Raw genomic sequence first — 20957 nt, 5'->3', positions numbered from 1 at the left:
AGGGCGAACGCTGGAAGGGTCCCTGGAAAGCAGCAGGTGGGAAATCAAAACCCCGCACTTCCCCGGACAGCTCCACGCTTCAATCAGCATCCCAGGAAGGAAGGAAGGAAGGAAGGAAGGAAGGAAGGGAAAGTCCTTCCAAGACGAGTGAAAGTGTTCGAACGTTCCATCTTCCGTCCCAAAGAACAGGAGACAGGAGAGTCTGGAGAGAGGCAGGATTGTGAGCCCAAGGAGAGAGAGAGAGAGAGAGAGAGAGAGAGAGAGAGAGAGAGAGAGAGAGAGAGAGAGAGACGGAGGGGGTCTTCTTTGGACCGAGAGTGTGTGCGCCTCTGCGCGTCTCGACCGCCGGTCTTTTCCTCCTCCTGCTAATGATATTTACTTAACTGTAGCTGACAGCGCTTAAGAACGCGGCTTCCTTTCCGCTGTAAAACCGGATCTCCTTCTCCTTTCGCCTGTCAGCTCCGAAGCCAATCGCTGTAATAACCGCTGGATCATTTGAAATGTGGCTAAAGCCGCATTGGACAAAATCAATCTGCCATTTGTTGGCTCGGAAGGAAATCACTTGCGGAGTTTGACGAAGGGCTCGCAGTACCCTTCAGCGATCCTTAATCGCATCTCCCGTCTTCCTCGGCCCATTTGCTTCCTCCCTCCCTCCCTCCTCCACCCTTTCTCTCCCTCCTTTCTACACTTATCCTTCCTTATATATAAAAATGTATATACTTTCTCTTTCTCTCTCCCCCCCTTCTTCTTTTTTTTACCCTTTCGCTTGGTCTCCAGGTAATCTGAAATGGCACTGACCCCTCTCATCCTCCCGATTACCTTTCTGAAGCATGAACTTGGGATAAAATCACACATCAGAAAATTCACTCTAATTATTTTGCAATGCCATCAGCACAGATCAATCAAGGAGGAGAAGGCAGTAGTGGAATGTTCCTCGCAGCCATGGAGGCGGCCAGCAGCGGCCCGCCTGACTGACAGTTTTGGTAATTAAGTGATTGTATAGACCTCTCCAACTGTTCTAACAACCTTGTCAGGGCCTGTCTGCGGACGGAACAAGCTGGAATCAATGTGCTTTCTGCTCCCTGAGCATTTCTGATCATGTATTCCGGACTTACATTGAGCAACAGAGAAGGGAGATAGATAGAGATTGTGATTGTTGCTGTTATTGCTGTTGTTATTAATAATAATAATAATAATAATAATAATAATAAAAACAACTAATAATAACTACACGATTTAAACAACAACAGGCAGGCAAAAAAGGAGGATATTTTTCATGGGCATAGCCAGGATTTATTTTTGTTAGGGGGCTGGTTTTATATGGGGGGGGGGGCAGAACCGAGTTATCTGCGACACCTTTTTTCAGATTGTTAAATAATTTTATTTATTTACTTGATTTAGGGGGGCAGCTGCACCCCCCTGGCTACGCCCATTATATATATATATATATATATATATATATAATGCTTAAAAAAAGAAAAGAAAACAGGAGCCACTAACTTTTCCTCCTACCTTTCTCTGCTCAATTAAACCCGAGTTAACGTTCGGGGGGGGGGGGGGAGAGGCAGAGGAAAGAGGATAAGGTAATGCAAAGCTACCGTCGGTGGTGCATTTAAATTCTTTTACATAGGGGAGAGAGGGAGTTCAAAGGTTTTAGGGAATCCGGAGTGAAAGGCTTTGGGGTTACCTCCGCTTTTATTGGGCGAGAACCTAGAGTTAAACCCTCCCTTTAAAAATACTGAAGGCTGCACTCTGCACCTACTCTAGTCCTACTGGACTCCTCATCCTCACCCGCCCAGCTAAAGTTTGCGCAGGATTCCGCTGTAACTTCGCCTGGATCCTGCTGTAACTCTTTTTTTGGGGGGGTGGGGGGGGAGAGCAGAGAGACAGAATACATATTTTTTAAATCCGTCAATCAATCACTAAGTCAATAAGTAATAAGTATGTAAAAGTAAATCAGTAATAAATAAATAAATAAACAAGGGCAGATTCTGGATCTGCCTGGTTTTCAAATCCCCGTCCCCCACCCCTCCACCCCCTACCCACTTCCAGCTCCTGCCCACCCACTCCCGCCCCCCTACCCATTGCCCGCCCGCTGCTCTCTTCTTCGTCGTTTGTTTCAGCTCATAGAAACATTTCTGTATCTTCCCTTGGAAATGCAGCAATTACTCGGAGGTACCGTCTATTTTCGGCTGGATTACCAGAAAGAGGCTGTTGGCACAGTGTAAATGTCAAGCAGCAGCTTTTAATAAAGCGGATGTTCATTCAGACTGTTACATTTCACGGCACGCCAAAGCGCTGTTTCCCCCACCCATCCACACCCGCCCGACCCTCCTCCCTCCCTCCCTCCCTCCCTCCCTCCCGCCTCGCCTCCTTTCCCCCAGGTCACACCCCCCCCCCACTCCAATAGCCACAACTCCTTGGAAGAACGTGACCGCGACAGCAGCAGGGAAGGAGGAGAGGGGAAAGAGGAGAGACGTCTGTCCAGGTCTGGGTCGCCACCTGCGAGACCCTCCAGTCACTCCGGAGTGCCATCGAGGCGCCCCGGGCAGAGGGATTTATAACAGGAATGAAACTGTCCTGAAGTTCGAGGATCCGATTTAACGTCAGTTTCCGCGCACTGAGATATAATGAACCCGGAAGAAACGCGCCCCCTTCTGCGTTTAGCGCTGGAGACCCGGGCTGTAAAACCCTCGGTGCAATAAAGAAGCGTTTGATCCGGATTAAGGGACGTGAAATAATTAGCACTTCCTGATTTTAGTTTGTTTTTGCGAGCGCTAATCCAGATTAGGATAAACGTGCTTAAAAAACAACTGGGGGAAATCCCTCACTTTTCTTGAGAGTGTGTCTACAAAGGAGTAAGAGAATCGTGTTGAGGGCGGAGTCGTCCGCACAGAGCAAGTGTGGGGATCCCGTGGCCCCTTCACGTGTTGTGGGGCTCAGACTCCCATCAGCCCCAGCTAGCACGACCAGTGGTTAGGGGTGATGGGAGATGTAGGCCAAAAACGTTTGCAGGTTCGTCATCCCTTTGGTCCTGGGTATCCTCACGACCTCACAAACGCCACATGGTTCCTTTGAAGAAAAAATGGGACCCTTTGACATATTGTCCTGAGGGCCAGTCCTAAAAAAGCGTGATTTGTGACCTCTCAAGAAACGACGGTTTACTCATCTCTTGAGGGCACCGTGTCTTTCTGTTTGTATGCTTTTGTGGACATTTCTGCTGACCGCCTTTCCGCCTGCCCAAAGCAAAGGCGGCGTGCAAAGAGTGATGGCGTCTGACTCCATTCAGAAACACTGGCTGAACGGACGCACCTGACGCTGTGTGTTTGAGACGGTTGGTTTGTACACGCGCGCCACAACCACAGACCAGGTCAGGTGTACATCGTTGAGTTAGTTATACTACCCCAATGAAAGGGATCCGGGAGGAGACAGGGAAAGGTGGAGATGCTGCCTAATTAATGCTCATACTGATCCCACCACGATCAGAAGAGAAATTCGCCTGCAGTAGGAATCCGGAAGATGTAGCTTTTCTGTGCGCGCGCAGACAAAAACTGTTACAGTGATTGGGATACTTGTATTGAAGGCTGGTTAGGCTTGCATGGGGAATCATAGACTTGGAAGGAAACTACAAGGATCATCTAGTCCAATGCAGGAATCTTTTGCCCACAATGGGGTTTGAACACACGACCCTTAGATTAAGAGTCTCAGGCTCTACAGATTGAGCTACGAAGGCGGTAGTAGGCAGAGGTAGGAACTCCCCAAGCTTCCTAGACTGTCTGCCTGACCAAACCAGTGAGGACCTTTTCCTCAACTCCTAGACCAGCACAGGCAAACTCAGCCCTCCAGATGTTCTGGGACTACAACTCCCATCATCCCTAGCTAACAGGACTAGTGGCCAGGGATGATGGGAGTTGTAGTCCCAAAACATCTGGAGGGCCGAGTTTGCCTATACCTGTCCTAGACTGATGCTAAGGTTGCTGACCTAACTTCCTCTTCCCAGTCCCACCTTGATAGAGGAGACATCTCCCATCTGTCTGTCTGTCTGTCTGTCTGTCTGTCTGTCTTTCTCTCTCTCTCCTGCTGACATGAAAGAATAAGCACGGCTCCTTTGCACCTCCAGTTTAGAAGCAGGAACTCATTACTACCCAACAGATATTTCCTATAATGAATTTAGCTTTTTTAAATTTTCCATACTAATAGGCTGAATGTGGTTGCGTCTAAAGGTAAGCCTTTTCCTCAGAGCGATTTTAGCTTCGGATGCCTATACGCTGCATATACTGCTCCAAACTCACTGGATCGCTCTGCCCGCTTAGCTATTCCAGCGACCTCTAGTCCAGGGATGAGGAACCTGCGGCCTCAACTCCCATCAGCACCAGCACACATGGCCAAATGGTCAGGGATCGTTGGAGTTGGAGTCCATCATCATCATCATCATCACATCATCATCACCACCACCTCCATCATTTATATCCACCCTTCCTCCTGAACTCCAAGGACTCTCCTTCTTTGGAGATTTTTAAGCATAGGTTGGAAGGCCAGGGGGTTGGACTATATCATGGGTAGGCAAACTAAGGCCCGGGCCGGATGCGGCCCAATCGCCTTCTAAATCCGGCCCGCCGACGGTCCAGGAATCAGCGTCTTTTTACATGAGTAGATTGTGTGCTTTTATTTAAAATGCATCTCTGGGTTGTTTGTGGGGCATAGGAATTTGTTCACTGCCCAAAAAAATATAGTCAAGCCCCCCACAAGGTCTGAGGGACAGTGGACCGGCCCAAGGCTGAAAAAGTTTGCTGACCCCTGGACTGGATGACCCTCCTGGTCCCCTCCAACTCTATGATTCTAAGTAGCCCAGAGCATCAAAGATACCCACAATCTAAACGCCCCCCTCTTATAAGACAGTTGAAACCTTCTAAACACAGTTACAATTAAAATCTACCGGGTTCCCTATCCCTCCTCATGTTCATCACATCCCACCTTGCTTCACCCCACCATTCTGGGATCTGCCTGCCATTGACAGACGTCTGTGCGTTCACACTGGCGAGGGTTTGTTTCTCTCCTGCAAAACGGAGACCGACGGTGTCTTCTGTCTGAAAATGTCCGGACCTTGTTTACCAGAAAGCGCCTGCCTGCCAGGTCGTTGGCTCTTCGAAAGCTGGTGGTGGTGAAAATCGGGCAGGATCTCCTTGCCAAGCCGACCTTGGAAAGCGAGGTCAACGTGGAAGGTGGCATAGCATCGAGGGCAGGTACGGCGGAGCCTAGTAAAAGGGCAGGAGCGCGTTTGACGCTTCCGTGCCGCTGCTTTAGGACAGTTTCTTTCACTTGGCATGGACAGGCCTAGCACTTGCAGACCAATCTCTTATGGCTTGTCTTATCTTGGCTGGCTCCTAGTGTTCCTCCAGGAGGAGTGAAAAGGGAGCCCATTCTTCAGGATCTGAGAATGTGATTCCTCTAGAACTGGAACACTCCAGGGACTTCCTTGAATGGTACCTGAATCGGCTTACTAATTGTGTGACCCTCATTTGTAGCTCCCGCGTTTGGTGCTTTCCTCCTCACACTGATCTATCCCTAGTATTTTTATTACTATTTTTATTACTGTATTATTGCCTCAATCTCAACACCCCTTCTACAAACTTTCCTGATAATCTCCTCCTGCGCAATGGCCTGGCCTTTGGGGAGGGCGCGCGCGCATGACGGCGCCTTCAGGTTACAGTAAAACACATTCTGTGCATTTAAAAAGAGAATTTCTGCAACTGTTGGGCTTCTTGCTTGAGCCAACCAAGGATCGGGATGGTTCTTCGTCGCGACCCTATTTAAAACCAGTGTCAAAAACTCTAATGGAGGTCGGTCGCTCCGCAATATCCTCTCCTGTTTACGGTGGCGTTTGTCTGTCTTTCTGATCGCGTCGAAATCAAGGGCCATCGAGCTTTTTCTCATTCCTCATCAGCCCACGAGTTTGGTCCTTCGCACTGGGGAGACGAGGACTCAGGAGGCTTTAGCTCAGGAAACCGGCTCCTTGCTTGCGCAGACCTCTTCGTTTGGTTACGCAGGATGGCGGGCTGGAGAAGACCGGACGCGATGGGCGGGGTGAGTGGGGAGAGATCCTGCCCGCCTCTATGTCTCTGCCTGACCTCGGTCAACACCAATCGGGTGAGGATCGATTTGCTCAACCCTCCAATCCCTCGCTCCTTCATCGACCCTTAGCAGCTCAATAGCATGATACTCTAACTGGTAGCATTCAATTTGTTCCAGTTACTACTCCCGGCTTAATAAAGCGATTGATTAGCGCTCAAAGTGCCGTTTTAATTAGCTGCTTGTTAATTAACATTGGAGAAAGGGTTCCCCCTCCTCTTTTCTCTCTCGCTTTTGTGTGTGTGTGTGTGTGTGTAAGAGAGAGAGAGGGTGGCACCTCTACAGATGGTTTTGACTCCCATCTTCTCTCTTTCTCCCCGCCCTCACAAGCCAATAACCTATCCTATAAAACAAGGCATTTAACAGGGATGTACTGAGAGCCAGAAACATATTGTGGAGTATCCGGGATGCAAGGAGAATTCATCCACACTCTGCACATCGTTCCCTTCGGACGGGAGTTCGAGACCCAATGAGAACTTCTGCCCAAGGTGGACTTTCATAATGGCAGAGCGAGGGGCTACGTCGCCCCTGGTTAACCTTCCCCAGCACAGTCTAAGTCATTTGCTTGCCAGATGCAGAAAGAGGTGACTATGTGTCGATTTCACTCTGCCGTACCTGGGGTCCGCTGCAACTTCGTGCGAGCGGGAGGCGCAATGAAATTGACAGATCCGCCTTCATGGAAGGGAACCTTCATTTGGGCGCGTTCGCTGTTCGCCTGGAAGCAGTCGCGCGCTTAGGTCTTTCACCCGCGCAGGGGACCCCTTTATTTCCAAGAGAGAAGTTGGAACAAACAAACTAAAAAATTAAAACACAGCAGCAGCTTCTTCTGGGTGGAGACACCAAAAAAAAAATGAGGCAGGGAAGCTGGTAGGAGGCAGCTCCTTTGGGGCCGCGGAGGTGGAGCTTGGCTCTTGAAAAGAAAGAAGAAGAAGAAAAAGAAAGGGAGGGGGAGCTAAACACAAATCAAACACTGTTAATATCAGGCGCCCAGGGGAATCCTATGCGCAGTCGGCAGTAGGATACCTACCGTAATTCGCCTAAAGTCGGCGAGGAACCGAGCAGGGAGCGTTAAAAGCGACGCGAAGAGAGCAGTGGGGAGGGGGGGGGAGAGAGAAAAGAGAGCAGGGGAGTTTCCTTTTATTGCTAAATCTGCCACAGAGGAACAAAGAGAAACCGTTAGAGAAGTTTGTACACCGTATCCCCGCGATTAGCACCCCAAGTTCATGCCCTGCATTCGAAATCCAGAATCTGGATCTAGAATCTGGTTATTTCCCCGCGAAGCAATAGAGAAGAGGTTTCAGTTTAAGCTGGCTTGCTATTTCAAAGGGGACCCCCCCAAAAAAACCCCGCTTTTTATTATTTATTTATTATTTTTCATTATTAACAATCAGAGAGAGAGAGAGGAGGGTAACTAGGAAACTTCAGAGAGTTGAACAACTCTGATACGAAAGGGCGGGGGATTCCTTTTGTTCCTTCTCTATGCAGTTAGTGGCCCATGGAGTAGGGAACCGATGACTGTAGGATCAGTAAATGGAGGAGGAACTCCAAAGGCCATCTAGTCGTTCTCTGCTTCGCTACAGGACCACCAAATCTCATTCCGCTTCCCACCTAGCCTACCCATTCCAGGACACCGTGTGTCACAAAGAGCACACAGCTCCTCAAAAGAGTGAATCCAGCAACCCATCTGGACAAAAGAGGGCCGGCCACCCATCCGCCTCTCCCTGTCTATTTCGGAAACAAATTCCTCCCTGGTGTAAAAATACGGCCATCATAATGATCAAAAAGACTTCAAACTCCAGGTCCTGCTGCTGGATGGACGTCCAATAGAGTTTATATATTTAAACCTTGACTAGAGGAAGGAGCAAGTTCCACAGAGCTGGGTGCTCCGTCTTTGAAACCAAAACTAATTAGGACCGGGATAGTTGCAATGCGGATAAGAATTGCACTGGGATCCGTCACAACTTCCAGAAGCCACCTGGAAGTTCTCCGCCGCAAGCTCCACTGAAACGAATGCGAGCAGAACAAGCGGGCGGCACTAGAGCCTACTTTTGGCTTGCTCCGGAGAATTCTGGACTGCCTTTTGGGGTTATTTACTAGGCGTTGTTCCCGGTCTGTTTTCCCTGCTGCCTTGTGAAAGTTTCCTATTTAAAGCCGCAGGGATTGTGAAACTCTGATTAAAACAATATCAAGTTGCTGCCTCCTTGCAATCCCATCGCCAGCTATTAGCAAAAGAGCATCAAAAGTACCTCTCTTTTCTACAGCTCTTCTCCTTAAATGTAATAGAACCAGACCAAGAGATTTGTGGAGACAATAGAAGCCTCTATTGTCGCCGCCTAGTGGGCAAATAAGCCAGTGCAGGAGCAATTTTGACAGCGGCTGCTGAAACTTTGTTTTAAAACCCGGGTAACCGAACCCTAAAACAGTCACCCAACCCTAGGTTCTGGAAATTTCATAGCCGACGTCAAACTATCTCCCTTTTCCGCGTTTTAAGCGATTTCTCTTGCTAACAAGAAATGCAAACGAGCTATGTGGAAATCACAGAGTGGGGTTTTTGTTTTTGTTTTTTTGGTGGCGGTGGGGTGGGAGAGATTTAAATTTAAGAGAGAGTAGGCAAAGGGATGAGGGGCTTGGACTGTTGATCACCTGACCCTTTCTAGTAATTCCATGGCACTAAGCCAATCCGAAACCCACTGTGGAAACAGAGAACGTGAGCTTTCTCAAAAATGGGTTTCAACCTACCACACCTCAAGGTTTAAACAACACGCGCACGCTCATATAGTCTGAGAAGAGTTATCCATTCAAAATCTCCTTTAAAAAACACACATGTGAAAGGAAGGAACTATAGCGGTCTCTCCTTCTTCACATTTTATAAATTGCTTTAACTTAATGTAAACCTCGATTTTGGGAGGAGAGCGGAGAAAGACGAATGGATTTCTAGCCGCAGATATTGGTGGAGTTGGAAGCTCGAGTTTACCCTGTAGTTGTGAAACTTTTTCTGCGCGTACCAGGGTGCTGTCCATTTTGTCCAGAATTTCCCCTAAAGAGAAAGAGGAAGAAAGAGAGAGAGAGAGAGAGAGAGAGAGAGAGAACTGTACTAATATAGAGATACAGAAATATAACTCAACAGAAAGCCCAGCTTTGAACCAAATGAACAAGAACAACACACCCGTATCTGCAAATTGATTCGCATTAAATAGGCTTTTTTATTTCGCCTCCACCCCTCACTTCCTTGATTTCTGCCCTCCCCTCAAGCCCTGTACGAAAATTGTGTGCATGTGTGTGAAACTTATGGGACAGACACACAGTCAGACACTGTTAACTGAAGCTTTTGAGAAAAAGTCGGTTTGGATGGCAATTCTGAAAGTCCCCCCCCCCCCGCACAGAATAAACATTCCCAAATAATCATCACTCACCCAGGGCCCCCTCCCAGGTCATTCTGCAGTTTAAGTTCAGAATTTGGGGCGGGGGGGGGGAATAGCAAGCCGAATTAAAAAACAACAACAACCCTTCCAAACTCCTGACTTTAAAATGTAGCCCATCAAGGAAAAACAACGACGTGGGTTTTGTTCACGGCAGCGCTTAAATAAGGCAGAAGCAGGCGAATCCCATTTGTAGGTTACGCGAATGTTAGAGAACCTCGATCGGACCCTCCTTTTCTCTCTCCTTCTATCTTTCCGGCTTCTCTTCCTTGTTCTCATTTCATCAGTCTGAGCGCCTCGTCGTGCTCTTCGGAGGTCCTGCTCCGCCTGGGAACCGTTTCTGATTCCGCCCAAATCAAATATCATTAATAAAGATTAAGCGGCTAATTATGACGCCCTCCAGACGTGGCCTGAAAGTGGGCCGCTCTGGCGCGTGGGCCACGCACCTGTCTCTTGGCAAGAGCGCTCTCCTGCCTGTTACATTATCTCGTCTTGCGGGAGAAATTTCTTCCATCTTTGCCAAAGGAAAGGAAGGTCGTTGGTCCAATATATTCCTAACCGCGCAGCTACCCTCTCCATTCCTTCTCAAATAAACCCAGATCATCGGAACTGAATTGTTTTTAGAGAGGAGTTTGGGGGAAGAGAAAGGCTGCCTGATATTTTAGAGAGTATCCCTTACAGAGAAAAACCAAAACAAAACTATTTGGCCATCAACTTTGACGCCCGAGCAAACCAATTCTTGGAAAACGTGCGCCACTCATTTGAACTTGAGTTCTCAAGAATGCAGCGGTCCTAAATCTATTTTTTTTTTTAAATAGGGTTCGCGTGGAAATAAAGGAGACTTTCTCGGTGGGTGTTTTGGGAAGATTGCAACGTATGCAAACATACAAACAAACGGGTACGTAAGGTGCACAACGCCAAGGCAATGAGTGTCATTTTAGGGGCATTCGTTCCTGCGGTTGAAATGACACTAGATTTGCAATGTTACTGCAGAATTAAAACTCTCTCTCTCCCCCTCTCCCCTCCACCTTCATTTGCCCATTTTAAGGCCGATCTCCTTACTTTTACGCACGCACTTCTCCGGGGTATCTTTAAAAAAACACACCAAAGCTCACAGAACGCAGCACAATGGCGACTTTCCAAGCTGCTTTCTGCCCCCCCCCCCCCCCGCCGCTAGCAACCCACTAATAACTACAAGCGATTCCCAGCTAGACCTGCGATGGGAGATCGTCGGTGGGGGAGGACAGGGAAAGGGGAGAGCAGTGTATGTGAGCGGGTGGGGTGGGAGAGAGAGATTATGCAAGACGGAAGCATCTCCCCTCTCTCGGATCTAGCTGTTCAACGTAGTCCCAAGCCGCTTGGCACTGGGTTCTTCGCAGACACCTGCCCAGACGCAGGGGACGAGACCTAACTCAGGTATTTGGTTTCCTTCTCCGAATTTCTTGCTTTCCCCACCCTCTTATGGTGAGTTTCTCTATAGTTTTTTCTTCTTCTTTTGGACAAGGGGGTGTTTTAAACCGGCCCGCGTCCCTTGCAAGCTAATCGGCCCCTTCCCTCTCCAATATTTTAGCCGGGAGCTAAATCTGCTTCTTCCTTTCTGAAAAGCGAACCATCGCTGCAACAGGGGCGCACGCAGGGGAAAGTCAATGGTGCACCGCTGCGTCTCCCCACCTCCTCACTCCACTGTAAATTACATCCATCGCTCTCTCTCTTTTTTTTTAAAAAAAGGAGGTGTGTGTCACCACATCCCTCCCTCCTTTTCTATGTTTCTACTTTAATGTCCTTTCGCTTTCACTACAAATAATGGCTGAGAGAAGCCCCCCCCCTTTGGATTTTGTCGTGTGTGTGTGTGTGAGAGAGAGAGACGCAGAGAGGGGGGGGAGGGAGGGGGAGACTCCTGGCCCGTTTACCTTCGATTCCCCGAGTCCTTCAGGAGGGCGCAATGCGGAGTGAACTGTATCTCGCCGAACTTTGAATCATTCATTAGCACCTTATAATTACTCTGCTAATTAGGCTGACACGGCACTTAATCGGGAGTAATACGTCGCCTTGTCACTGGCAGTTCGCATTACTCTGACATTCAACAAGAGACAGGTCGGAGTCGTGGCGTCCTGGAGAAAGTGACGCAAGTTGAGGATCTCCAAAGAATCGGTGGAAAATGTCACACACACACACACACACACACACACACACGTATATGCACTCTCTCTCTCCCGGAGTCTCATGCGGATAAGTAGGAACTATTCCGGTTTAAAGCCATGGGAGCTTAGTACAAGGGGAGAAACCAGAGTGAAGTGTGAGAAGGAAGGAAGGAAGGAAGGAAGGAAGGAAGGAAAAGAAAAGTGGGGAAAGCACTAGAGACCCCTGGAATCTGGCAGAGAGGAGTTGGCGGGCGGCACCCGAGCCCTACACTTCGCATCTGGCCCTGGGCCTCGCTGCGCCGGTGAGCTGCCTCTCCAAAGGACCAGGCATGCAGGCGGAGAATGGGCATCTCTTTGCCCGATCCCCATCTTTTCACCAGGGGCGGCTGCTCCCTTCTCTTCGCTGGCCTCTTGGAGAAATCGAAGCGAGCCGTTTCCCCACTTGGCTCCCGACCGAGATCTCATTTGGTCCATCCCTCATCCCTGTTTCCCTGTTCCCCCTTCTCATCCCTAGCTTCCACCATCCAGGAATGTTGCATTATTATTATTATTTTAAAAAAAGCAAAACAAAATAGACACCATACTCACCTGTCTCCCAGACAAAGAAAATATGGGAATAGGGGAGAGCAGTAAGGAATCCCTAGAAAGCTGAACTGACCCCCCCTCTCCTCTTCCTCTTTGGAGGATCTGTGCGGATGCTTGTTTCGCTTTTGTAATGCATCGCCTTGATTTAAATATCTAGGGCACGTGAGATCTCACACCTCCAAACAGCTGGCAAACATTATATATATATGTATATATATATAAGAACTGTAACTGTTCTGTCTCACCCCTTAAATATCTTTCTCTCTCTTTCTGTCCTTTAAAACAAATCCTGCATTTCTTAATGATTTTTATTGGCGTCTAGTGTGGATAATAGCTAACCATTTACATCCAGATATAAAATTGGGGAGGGAAGGAGGGAGGGTGGAAGGCTGCAGATTCTAAAAAAGAACAGTCCCAGTTCTGAAACTGACAAGGTCCCTTGTCCTCCCCCATCTCCCCCCGCCCCCGCCCCTTCTCCAGCTTTCCTTCACGCTTATTGGCTGCCAACTGCTGAGCGTCAGGTTCGACCATCGTGGCTGCCAATGGGGGGGGGGCTCCTATTCTACGGCGGACCAAAACCGAAAAGAAACAACCTCCCCCCCCACACACAAAGTGTGTGTGTGGGGGGGGAGGAAACCCACCCCAAACAAACCTAAACCCTCATGGATGGTTTAGAATAAAGTGCGCGCAGGCGGATGGCAATGGCTGTGACGTCACGGGCGGAGTGGCAGGAGAGAAGGCGGCTGGCGCGAGGAAGAGGCAGGCAGTGGCCGAGGCTCGGCGTCGCCTCCTCCTCCTCCTCCTCCTCCTCCTCCTCCTGCTTTTCCACCACGCCTCAACTTTCCAAGAAAGTTCAATAACTCCTGGGCGCAGGCGAGAGAGAGAGCGCGCGAGCTGAAGAGCCGAGAGGCTGGCGCTGGGAGACCGAGGTGCCGCACCAGGCAGCCCCGCCGGCTCGCCCGCCCCGCTGCGCCTCTGCCTTCGCCATCAGCATCATCGCGCCTCTTCTTCTTCTTCCTCCTCCTCCTCCTCCTCTTCTTCCTCAAGCCACCTTCTTCCTCTGCATCGCGCGTCCCCCTTCCACAGCGCCCAGGCGATGCCGTCCATTCCACCGGGGCGAGCGCGGCTGCTCTCTCTTAGCGCTGCCTGAACAAGACGCCAAACACGTGTGTCAGGCTGGGGGTGGTGGGGGGCGTGTGTGTGTGTGGTGGGGGGCGAGTGTGGGGGGCCAGCTCTTCCAGAGGGTGCCGATCTCGCGCCTTCCCTCCGATTTCTCCCCCAATTTCCCTCTATTCCTTCACGCTCCCCTTGCTCCATCGTTATCCCCCCCCCTCCAGAGTCTCTCTCCGTCTTTTGTGTGTTGTTCATGTCCGCATCTCGTCGCCCCCCCTCGGTGCTCTGCCTCCCCAAGCCCTCTCCTTCCCCCGTGTGAATTTCGGCCTTAGACAGCCGTGCTTGGCGAGCTCCCGAGTCGTCCAGGATTGATCGGCGTCGATTGTTTTGTTTTGAAATCCGTGGGTCGGTCGATCTTCCAGATTCCACTCGGTGCAAAAAAACAAAAAGAAAAAAACCTGTTCGTGCGAGAGAGAGAGAGAGAGAGAGAGAGAGAGAGAGAGAAAGAGCTGCGTTGGGGGAGGTCTGGGGGATGATCGAAGGCGCTTCTTGGAACGGCGACCATGGAAGGGTCTAGCGGCTCCAGTTTTGGAATAGACACGATTTTGTCTAATCCCAGGTCCGGCAGCCCGGGCATGATGAACGGGGACTTCCGAGCGGCCCACGGCGAGGCCCGCGCGGCGGATTTTCGCAGCCAAGCCACCCCTTCCCCCTGCTCGGAAATAGACACTGTGGGGACGGCTCCCTCGTCGCCCATCTCGGTCACGGCGGAGCACCCGGAGCAGCAGCAGCAGCCGCAGCATTTGGCGCAAGACGGGCTCCCTGCGCAGCATCTTCACCTCCATCACCCGCAGCAGCAGCAGCAACAACAAAGTTTGCAGCCATCTCCCCAGCAGCAGCAGCAGCAGCAACTGGGTTCGGGCAGCTGTGCCCCCAGGACTTCCACTTCTTCGTTTCTCATCAAAGACATTTTGGGAGACAGCAAACCGCTGGCGGCTTGTGCACCTTACAGCACCAGCGTCTCGTCCCCGCATCACACCCCCAAACAAGAGAGCAACGCGGCCAGCGAGAGCTTCCGGCCAAAGCTGGAGCAGGACGACAGCAAAACCAAACTGGACAAACGGGACGACTCCCAGAACGAGCTGAAATGTCACGGTGAGTAAAAGGCAGCGTGCGCCTTTTCCGTCCTTCTTCCTTCGCCTTCCTTTTTTTCCTCCTTTTTACGCGCGAGGAGGCTTCGAACGTTCCCGGCGTTCCATTGTTTATGTTTCAAACGTTCGGTACGTTCTCGCGGCGCTCCCCTCGAGTTTCGCGTCCAATCAAGCCGTCCTCGAATGTTTCTGTTGCACGAAATTCCTCTCGGAACTTTGGACGTCGACTTGGAACGTTGAGATGATTCGGCCATAAGCGAAGAACTGAGACGTTTTAGAAAAAAGCACCGGGAAAATAAAGCCAAGCCCGGTTAGGGCATTGAAAAGCACTTTCAGTTTATTTGGGGTTTTTTTTGGAAAAGAAATAGATAAACAGAATATCAAACTTGCATTTTAAAGAATTAAATATTTAAAGAATATATATATAGCTGGGAATATTTATTCTCTGTCCGTAAGGTTGGGCATCTTTTCCTTTACCTCCCATTAAAAAGTTGGTAGTGGTGCAAGAAATTTGTGTTCTGAAAGTGTGCTCTTCAACAAGACTAATATAATAAATAGCTGGGTGTGATTAGATATTTTAAAATGCATATATGTATTATTATTATTATTACTCCTGTTTACATTATTTTAAAAACACAGCTGGCAAAAGTTTAGGAACTATTAATTAATAAGACTCATTTCCGAGAGCGTTCAAAGAAAGTGATCTTTTTAAAAAAGTTTTTTAAAGATGGTTGATCAGATTGGATCCCCCTTTTCATTTTTATTTTATAACTCTCGTGAAGCAGCCTCGCCAGCTGATTTTATACTGTATTGCTGGTTCCGTGGGTTATCTTAAGGAGTGTGCAAGAAATGTGCATCTTCTTAAATTCAAATATATAAGGGCGCGTGTGTGCAACCCTGTAACATTCTGCCAATCGCTGGGGGAAACAATAATAATAAAAAGCTGCTGCCAAGGGAATCCCACTTATCAGGGCAGGAGCCTTTGAAACGCGGAGGTAAGAGCAGACACATTTTGCTAATTTTACAGCCTTCAGATATTTTGCAGTGGCTAATAGATGGGCGCTCCAGTATGCTATTCATTTTGCCATTTTAGCATTAGCATAAGAGTGTCCAAAAACAGATGTACAGCCTCGTCTAGCAATTTTTTTTTGTTGGTTAGTTGGTGCACCAACCTCCCCAGTGGGTCAATTAGAGAGATTATTGTTCTTCCTGCAGGGAAGATCAAGGAGCGCAGAGAAAGAGAGAGAGAGAGAGAGAGAGAAGGGGGGAGGGAGAGAAACACCCCAGTACGAACACAGATGGATTGACATATCGATTTCCTAACATATCAGCACCAGAAAACCCAACCCAGAACAGAACTCCTAGTTGCCAAAGAGAACCCGGCAACCCTTGCGCCGTCGTCACCTGGGCAGGCGAAGTCCAACTTTGCTTCTTTCCCCCGTGACGTAGCAGTCCACGGCTTGGTTTTATAATAACCGTTTTCCCCAAGTGCACTTCGAAAGCGGGGAAAAGAAATAGGGATTTGTCGGACGGAGAGGGAAATCAAGCCCCTCCAGAAAGAAGGGTGTTATTTGTGCGCGACAGGAGGAATCACCACTCCTGGGAAATCCTTTTTTTGAGTCACAACCTCCTCCCTGAGATTCAGTTCTTAATCCATGGGACCCTACTGCGGCCAACTAAATTGAGCTGTTGTGGACTGCGGCAAAAAAATACAACCGCTCCCCAGCAAAAAATAAATAAACCATAATTAATTCTACTGAGCAAATCGGTTGAATCCAACCAAGATCCAAAACAAGGAAGGTTGGGGAGATGTTGTGTTTGGGTTTGCGCTGCCCCAGTGCACTGTCTCCGCGCTTTCCTCCGGCACTAAAACCCGACCTCTGCGTCTTGTTCTTTCGTAGGGACAAAGGAAGAAGGCGACCGTGAGATCTCCAGCAGCCGAGACAGCCCTCCTGTGAGAGCCAAGAAGCCCCGCAAGGCGCGGACGGCCTTCTCGGATCATCAGCTCAACCAGCTGGAGAGGAGCTTCGAGAGGCAAAAGTATCTCAGCGTCCAAGACCGCATGGATTTGGCGGCCGCCCTCAACCTGACCGACACGCAGGTCAAAACCTGGTATCAAAACCGAAGGTAGGGCAGGCAGAAGCACGTGGAGGGGGCGAAGGCCTTTCCCCTCGTTCTCTTTGGCATTCCCTCCCCAGTTTTCCCAATACACCGACTCCCTTATGTTTGAATTAAACTGTAATTTAGGAAGGGGGAACGCAACAGGAAAGCAACCCGCAGACTGGGGAGTTGCTGTCCTGCTTCCATTTCCCTTGGTTTTACTCCCAGGAAAGTCTGCACATTTGGCTGCCACCCTAAAAAGGACTTTCCTGCGCGTAAGTCTGCTTTTTGGGGAGCGGGAAAGACAAATAAAGTCTGCAGTTTCCAAACCGCTTCACTCCACCGCCCCAATCCAAGGTTCTTTACCAAGAGAGCGCAGATAAGGAACGCGTGCTCTGTGTTTGGGTTTCTCCAACCACGACGCCAAATCGAGCTGGGGACGGTTGCCTTCACTATCTGTGGGCCCCGCAACCCCCCGCCAGTTTGCCCCTCTCCTTTCCTACACGTGTACCGTGGTAGTAAGTAAAAGACAGGAATCAACCCCCTCTCCCCCACAGCAAAACAAAGGATGGAAAGTGGTGGAGAGTTAACGTGTCAATCAGTGGCGTGGCTTCTTGGGAAAGCTAATTAACATGGCAGGAGTCTCGACGTGGAGGGATCCTGCCTCGACGGGTGACCTTAGAGTTCCAGGCTAGGGTCTGCCCCCTTTCCCTAAGGCCCCAGCCTCCTCTTGGTCGCTCTCCCAGTTTCTCTCTTCCCCTCCCCCCCACTTCCTTCGCCCCATGTTTCTTTCCCCCTTTAAAAATTCGGTTCTTGGCGCGCCTCTCCAACCCAGTTGGAAAGCGCTGCCTTTTTTCCAAGCGTTTCCTCGCTCTTGGCGCCTGTGGATAAGAAACTGGGGTGGGGGGCTGGATGAAGAAACCAAGTCTTAAATGAGTATGTCTCCCCACCCCTCCCCTCAAGAAATCAACAACAACAAAGGCGCTGCAAGAGCAGAAAGCGGGGATTTCTAGCTTCTCGTCGATGACGGCTGCGTTGGAAAAGCGCGTCCAGTTGTCGTCTTTGCCATAATTTTCTGTCTCATTACATACGGTCGCAGCCACCCTAATTCTGTCGGAAAACATTAGTGTCATTTATCGCCAATCTAAACAGCAGCGCCATGTTTATTAATTTGGCTGCAATTGCTGGGTCGTGATTTTGTGTGTGTGTGAGAGAGAGGAGGAGAGCGAATGTGTGCAGGATGCACCAGCTCCAGCAGCTTACTGGGGCCGAGAGAGATGCATGGAGACTCAGAATGGGGAAGTGTGTGTGTGTGTGTGTAACACACATACACACAAGGAAACTGCACTATGGTTCTGGAATAATTGACTCGCTATATACTCTGATTATTTATCAGTGTTCCTTTAAGCCGGCTGGCAGGAGTTGGATGTGTGTATGTTGAAATATTCGAACAAATGGCTTAATTTTCTTTCGGTTGGGTGATGCTTGCTGTGAATTACACACACACACACACACACACACAGACGACTAGGATTTTGGAAGAACAGAATTCTCAGTTCTTCGTTCTAAATTATCCTCTCAGAATTTAGTCTAAAACCCATTTACAGTAGTTTAAAATCAACTTCAGTGGCAGGAAGACCCAATGACCAAGGCTGACACTTCCCATCCCAATAAGTCTTCCAAAACGGTCAAAATAAAGACGCAAAGCGTTTTTGTCGTCTTTTTGGTATTGGGTGAGATTATTTGCAGAATCAAATTATCTCGATCTGAATTGTCGGTAGAAGTTGGAGCTTCTGTGTCGGTTCTCTTTTTTTATATATAAGGGAGGAGGCGTTTACCCTCTGCCCCCCCCCCAAAGTAATTGCCTCAGGAATCGAAATGTTAGGGGTATTTTAGTTGTCCCTTTTATATGGGTGTTTTAGTAAGTCGGACTGAGCTGTGCCTTCCCTGTTTTAAAGCGCAGAAAATTAACAGAGGGGAGGCTGGCGGGAGAAAGAGAGTGACTGTTTGGTTTGAGGAGCTGATAATGAAAAGAAAAAGAGGTTTCAAGTTTTGTTGTATGCTTGGAAATGTGCCTTTTAGCAGACTTTCAGGTGGGTAGTTTTCAAGTCACCTGCCTTCAGTTTCAGAGATAGGACCAGTTAGAGCCATCCATCCTCCATTTCTTCCTTCCTCTGGTTCTATCCGTGCGTAACGCACTGCTTCGTATGTTCTATTATTTTGAAGCAATTATTCCTCATTAACCAGTGCCCTTTACGCCTATGCAATCAGGACGGTGGTTGCAATAATTTTAGAGTCGCTATCACCTTTAAGGAAGAAAGGATCATTGCAATCATTCAAAGGAGGGAAATAAATCAGAGATCTACCCAAGTGGCGGCCTTGATTCTGCTCCTACAAGAAGGGCTTCCCTCTTGTTTTGCTTTTTAAAAAGAGGGTGAGGAGTTGTCCTTCCGATCCGATCCTCCTGCCCCCCCCCGCCCCCCCCTGCAATTTGTGGGCCCGGCCTAGCGGCGTCTCTTTCTCCCCTTCTCCCGCAGGACCAAGTGGAAGCGGCAGACGGCCGTGGGCTTGGAGCTCCTGGCCGAAGCGGGGAATTACTCGGCTCTGCAGCGGATGTTCCCGTCGCCCTACTTCTACCACCCGAGCCTGCTAGGCAGCATGGACAGTACCACGGCGGCCGCGGCGGCCGCAGCTATGTACAGTAGCATGTACCGGACTCCTCCGGCGCCTCACCCCCAGCTGCAGAGGCCTCTGGTCCCCCGGGTGCTGATCCACGGCCTTGGACCCGGAGGGCAGCCGGCCCTCAACCCTTTGTCCAACCCTCTCCCGGGGACCCCCCACCCGCGGTGAAAGCGCTCCCCCTGGGGGGGAGGGGAGGGGAGCTTCGCCCAACCCCAGCTCCCCGCCCCCGCGCATTCCGCTAACAGACTCCCCCGCTTCACTCCCCCTCACTTAAGACAACTGCTAATCAGCCAAGGATGGAGCCCAGCCGAGTGAGGAGGAGGAGGAGGAGGAAAGGGGGGGGGGGCGTTGGATGCGAGAGGTTCTCCAAGCAGCGAGAGAGGCGACCGGCTCCGAGCGAGAGCGGGGACTCTGGAACCCGTAAGTGAATCTTCACATCCAGCCAGGCCTGCGTCAGTCCGTCCCTTGGCCGGAGGAGGAGGGGGGAAGAGAACTGCGGGGGGAGGGGGGTTTGCTTGCGATCGTCTCTAGGAGAGAGTTGGGGAGGGGGTGCAAGAAAGAGACTGAGATCCAGGCAGTCGCAGCAAAGACTCTTGAGTGACACAGAGAGAGAGAAAGAGAGAGAGAGAGAGAGGGGACGCCCCTCCCCCCCAACACTGATCCCAGAAGATGAGGAGACGGCGGCGGTCTTGGGGAGACGGAGAAGTTTGCACTGAATTTCTCATGACCTTTTTTTCTTACCGAAAAGTGGCATGCTCCGTATGCTATATATATATATCTATATATCTATATCTATATCCATATATAGATATATACGAGATATGTAAAATGTACATTTTGAACAGGCTGGTGTGCGAAGTGATATATCATATTTATTATATGTTGTTCCAAAAAAGAAAAGAAAAAAAAAGAAAGAAAAGAAAAAGAAAAAAAGAAAAGTCACATATACATTAGTGGTGGTGGTAGTGGGGGAACGACAACGAAGCAAAACAAAAACAAAAATCTTCCCCCTCTACTCTCTCCTTTTCCATGCTTTTTTTTTTTAATTCAGTAAAAAAGAAAAATAAATGCTTAGATGACGACGACAAAAATTATATAGATTTTTGATGACTGAAAAATGACAAAACGAAGGGGAAAAAAGGAAATAAACTTTTATCTTTTTTTAAACAAATGCGTAGGTCCAAACTAGCTAATTTTCTTAAGCCAAACGCGCTTGGCCGCAAGGACGGGGAACGGGGAACTCTGCGAAGAAATGCGCAGAGCGTGCCTGTGTCTGTGTGCGATGCTCAAATTCACCCCACTAAATCGTGTGCTGCTGGCGTTCCGTTTTTGAAAAGTTGATAAGAGTTTGTGACTTTTCGAAGCAACAGATTGGAAGGGAGAATCAAGTGGTTTTTGGGGGGCGAGGGGAGAGGGGATGGGCTTGCTGCTTCAAGCTTGTGCCGTGTAAGATCCATTGACAAATAAGCAATTTTGTTTTTGTTTTAATTTTTTTGAGGAGGGTGGATTTGGTTCTGAATAGGCCGTTATAAACGGGGAATGTTGGGACTGCTTTTCCTCCTTCGCTGCTGTGTACAATTCTCTCTCTCTCTCTCTTGTTTTTGGCTCCCGTTGTTGAATATTTAAAAGTGGGGGGT

At 49.4% G+C, this 20957-nt stretch overlaps 1 protein-coding gene across 3 annotated transcripts; it reads left to right on the top strand.

The window, feature by feature from the left end:
• The first annotated feature begins 10854 nt into the window (after window positions 1-10854).
• BARHL2 (BarH like homeobox 2) lies at window positions 10855-20449 on the top strand. 3 transcript variants are annotated; one of them, XM_079980821.1, is made up of 4 exons: window positions 10855-10964; window positions 14007-14542; window positions 16440-16665; window positions 19176-20449. In XM_079980821.1, the coding sequence occupies exons 2-4, from the start codon at window positions 14023-14025 to the stop codon at window positions 19486-19488; spliced, it is 1059 nt and encodes a 352-aa protein (XP_079836947.1). In that variant the 5' UTR covers window positions 10855-10964; window positions 14007-14022; the 3' UTR covers window positions 19489-20449. The 3 variants fall into 3 exon arrangements, with proteins under 3 accessions (XP_079836947.1, XP_079836946.1, XP_079836945.1); XM_079980820.1 differs by lacking the exon at window positions 10855-10964 and adding an exon at window positions 12903-13440; XM_079980819.1 differs by lacking the exon at window positions 10855-10964 and having other exon boundaries at window positions 13878-14542.
• The last annotated feature ends 508 nt before the right edge of the window (window positions 20450-20957 follow it).

This window comes from Podarcis cretensis, assembly GCF_951804945.1.
Source record: "Podarcis cretensis genome assembly, chromosome: 6".
In the NCBI taxonomy this organism is placed as follows: domain Eukaryota; kingdom Metazoa; phylum Chordata; class Lepidosauria; order Squamata; family Lacertidae; genus Podarcis; species Podarcis cretensis.
The sequence above is the reverse complement of the archived record's forward strand: the minus strand, read 5'-3'. Positions and strand labels throughout refer to the sequence as shown.

Bases quoted from the DNA above. Each gene is read 5' to 3' on its own strand.
- BARHL2 (XM_079980819.1), top strand. From the start codon at position 13,951: ATGGAAGGGTCTAGCGGCTCCAGTTTTGGAATAGACACGATTTTGTCT. The intron at 14,543-16,439 runs GTGAGTAAAAGG...GTTCTTTCGTAG, and splicing joins GAACGAGCTGAAATGTCACG to GGACAAAGGAAGAAGGCGAC. The intron at 16,666-19,175 runs GTAGGGCAGGCA...CTTCTCCCGCAG, and splicing joins ACCTGGTATCAAAACCGAAG to GACCAAGTGGAAGCGGCAGA.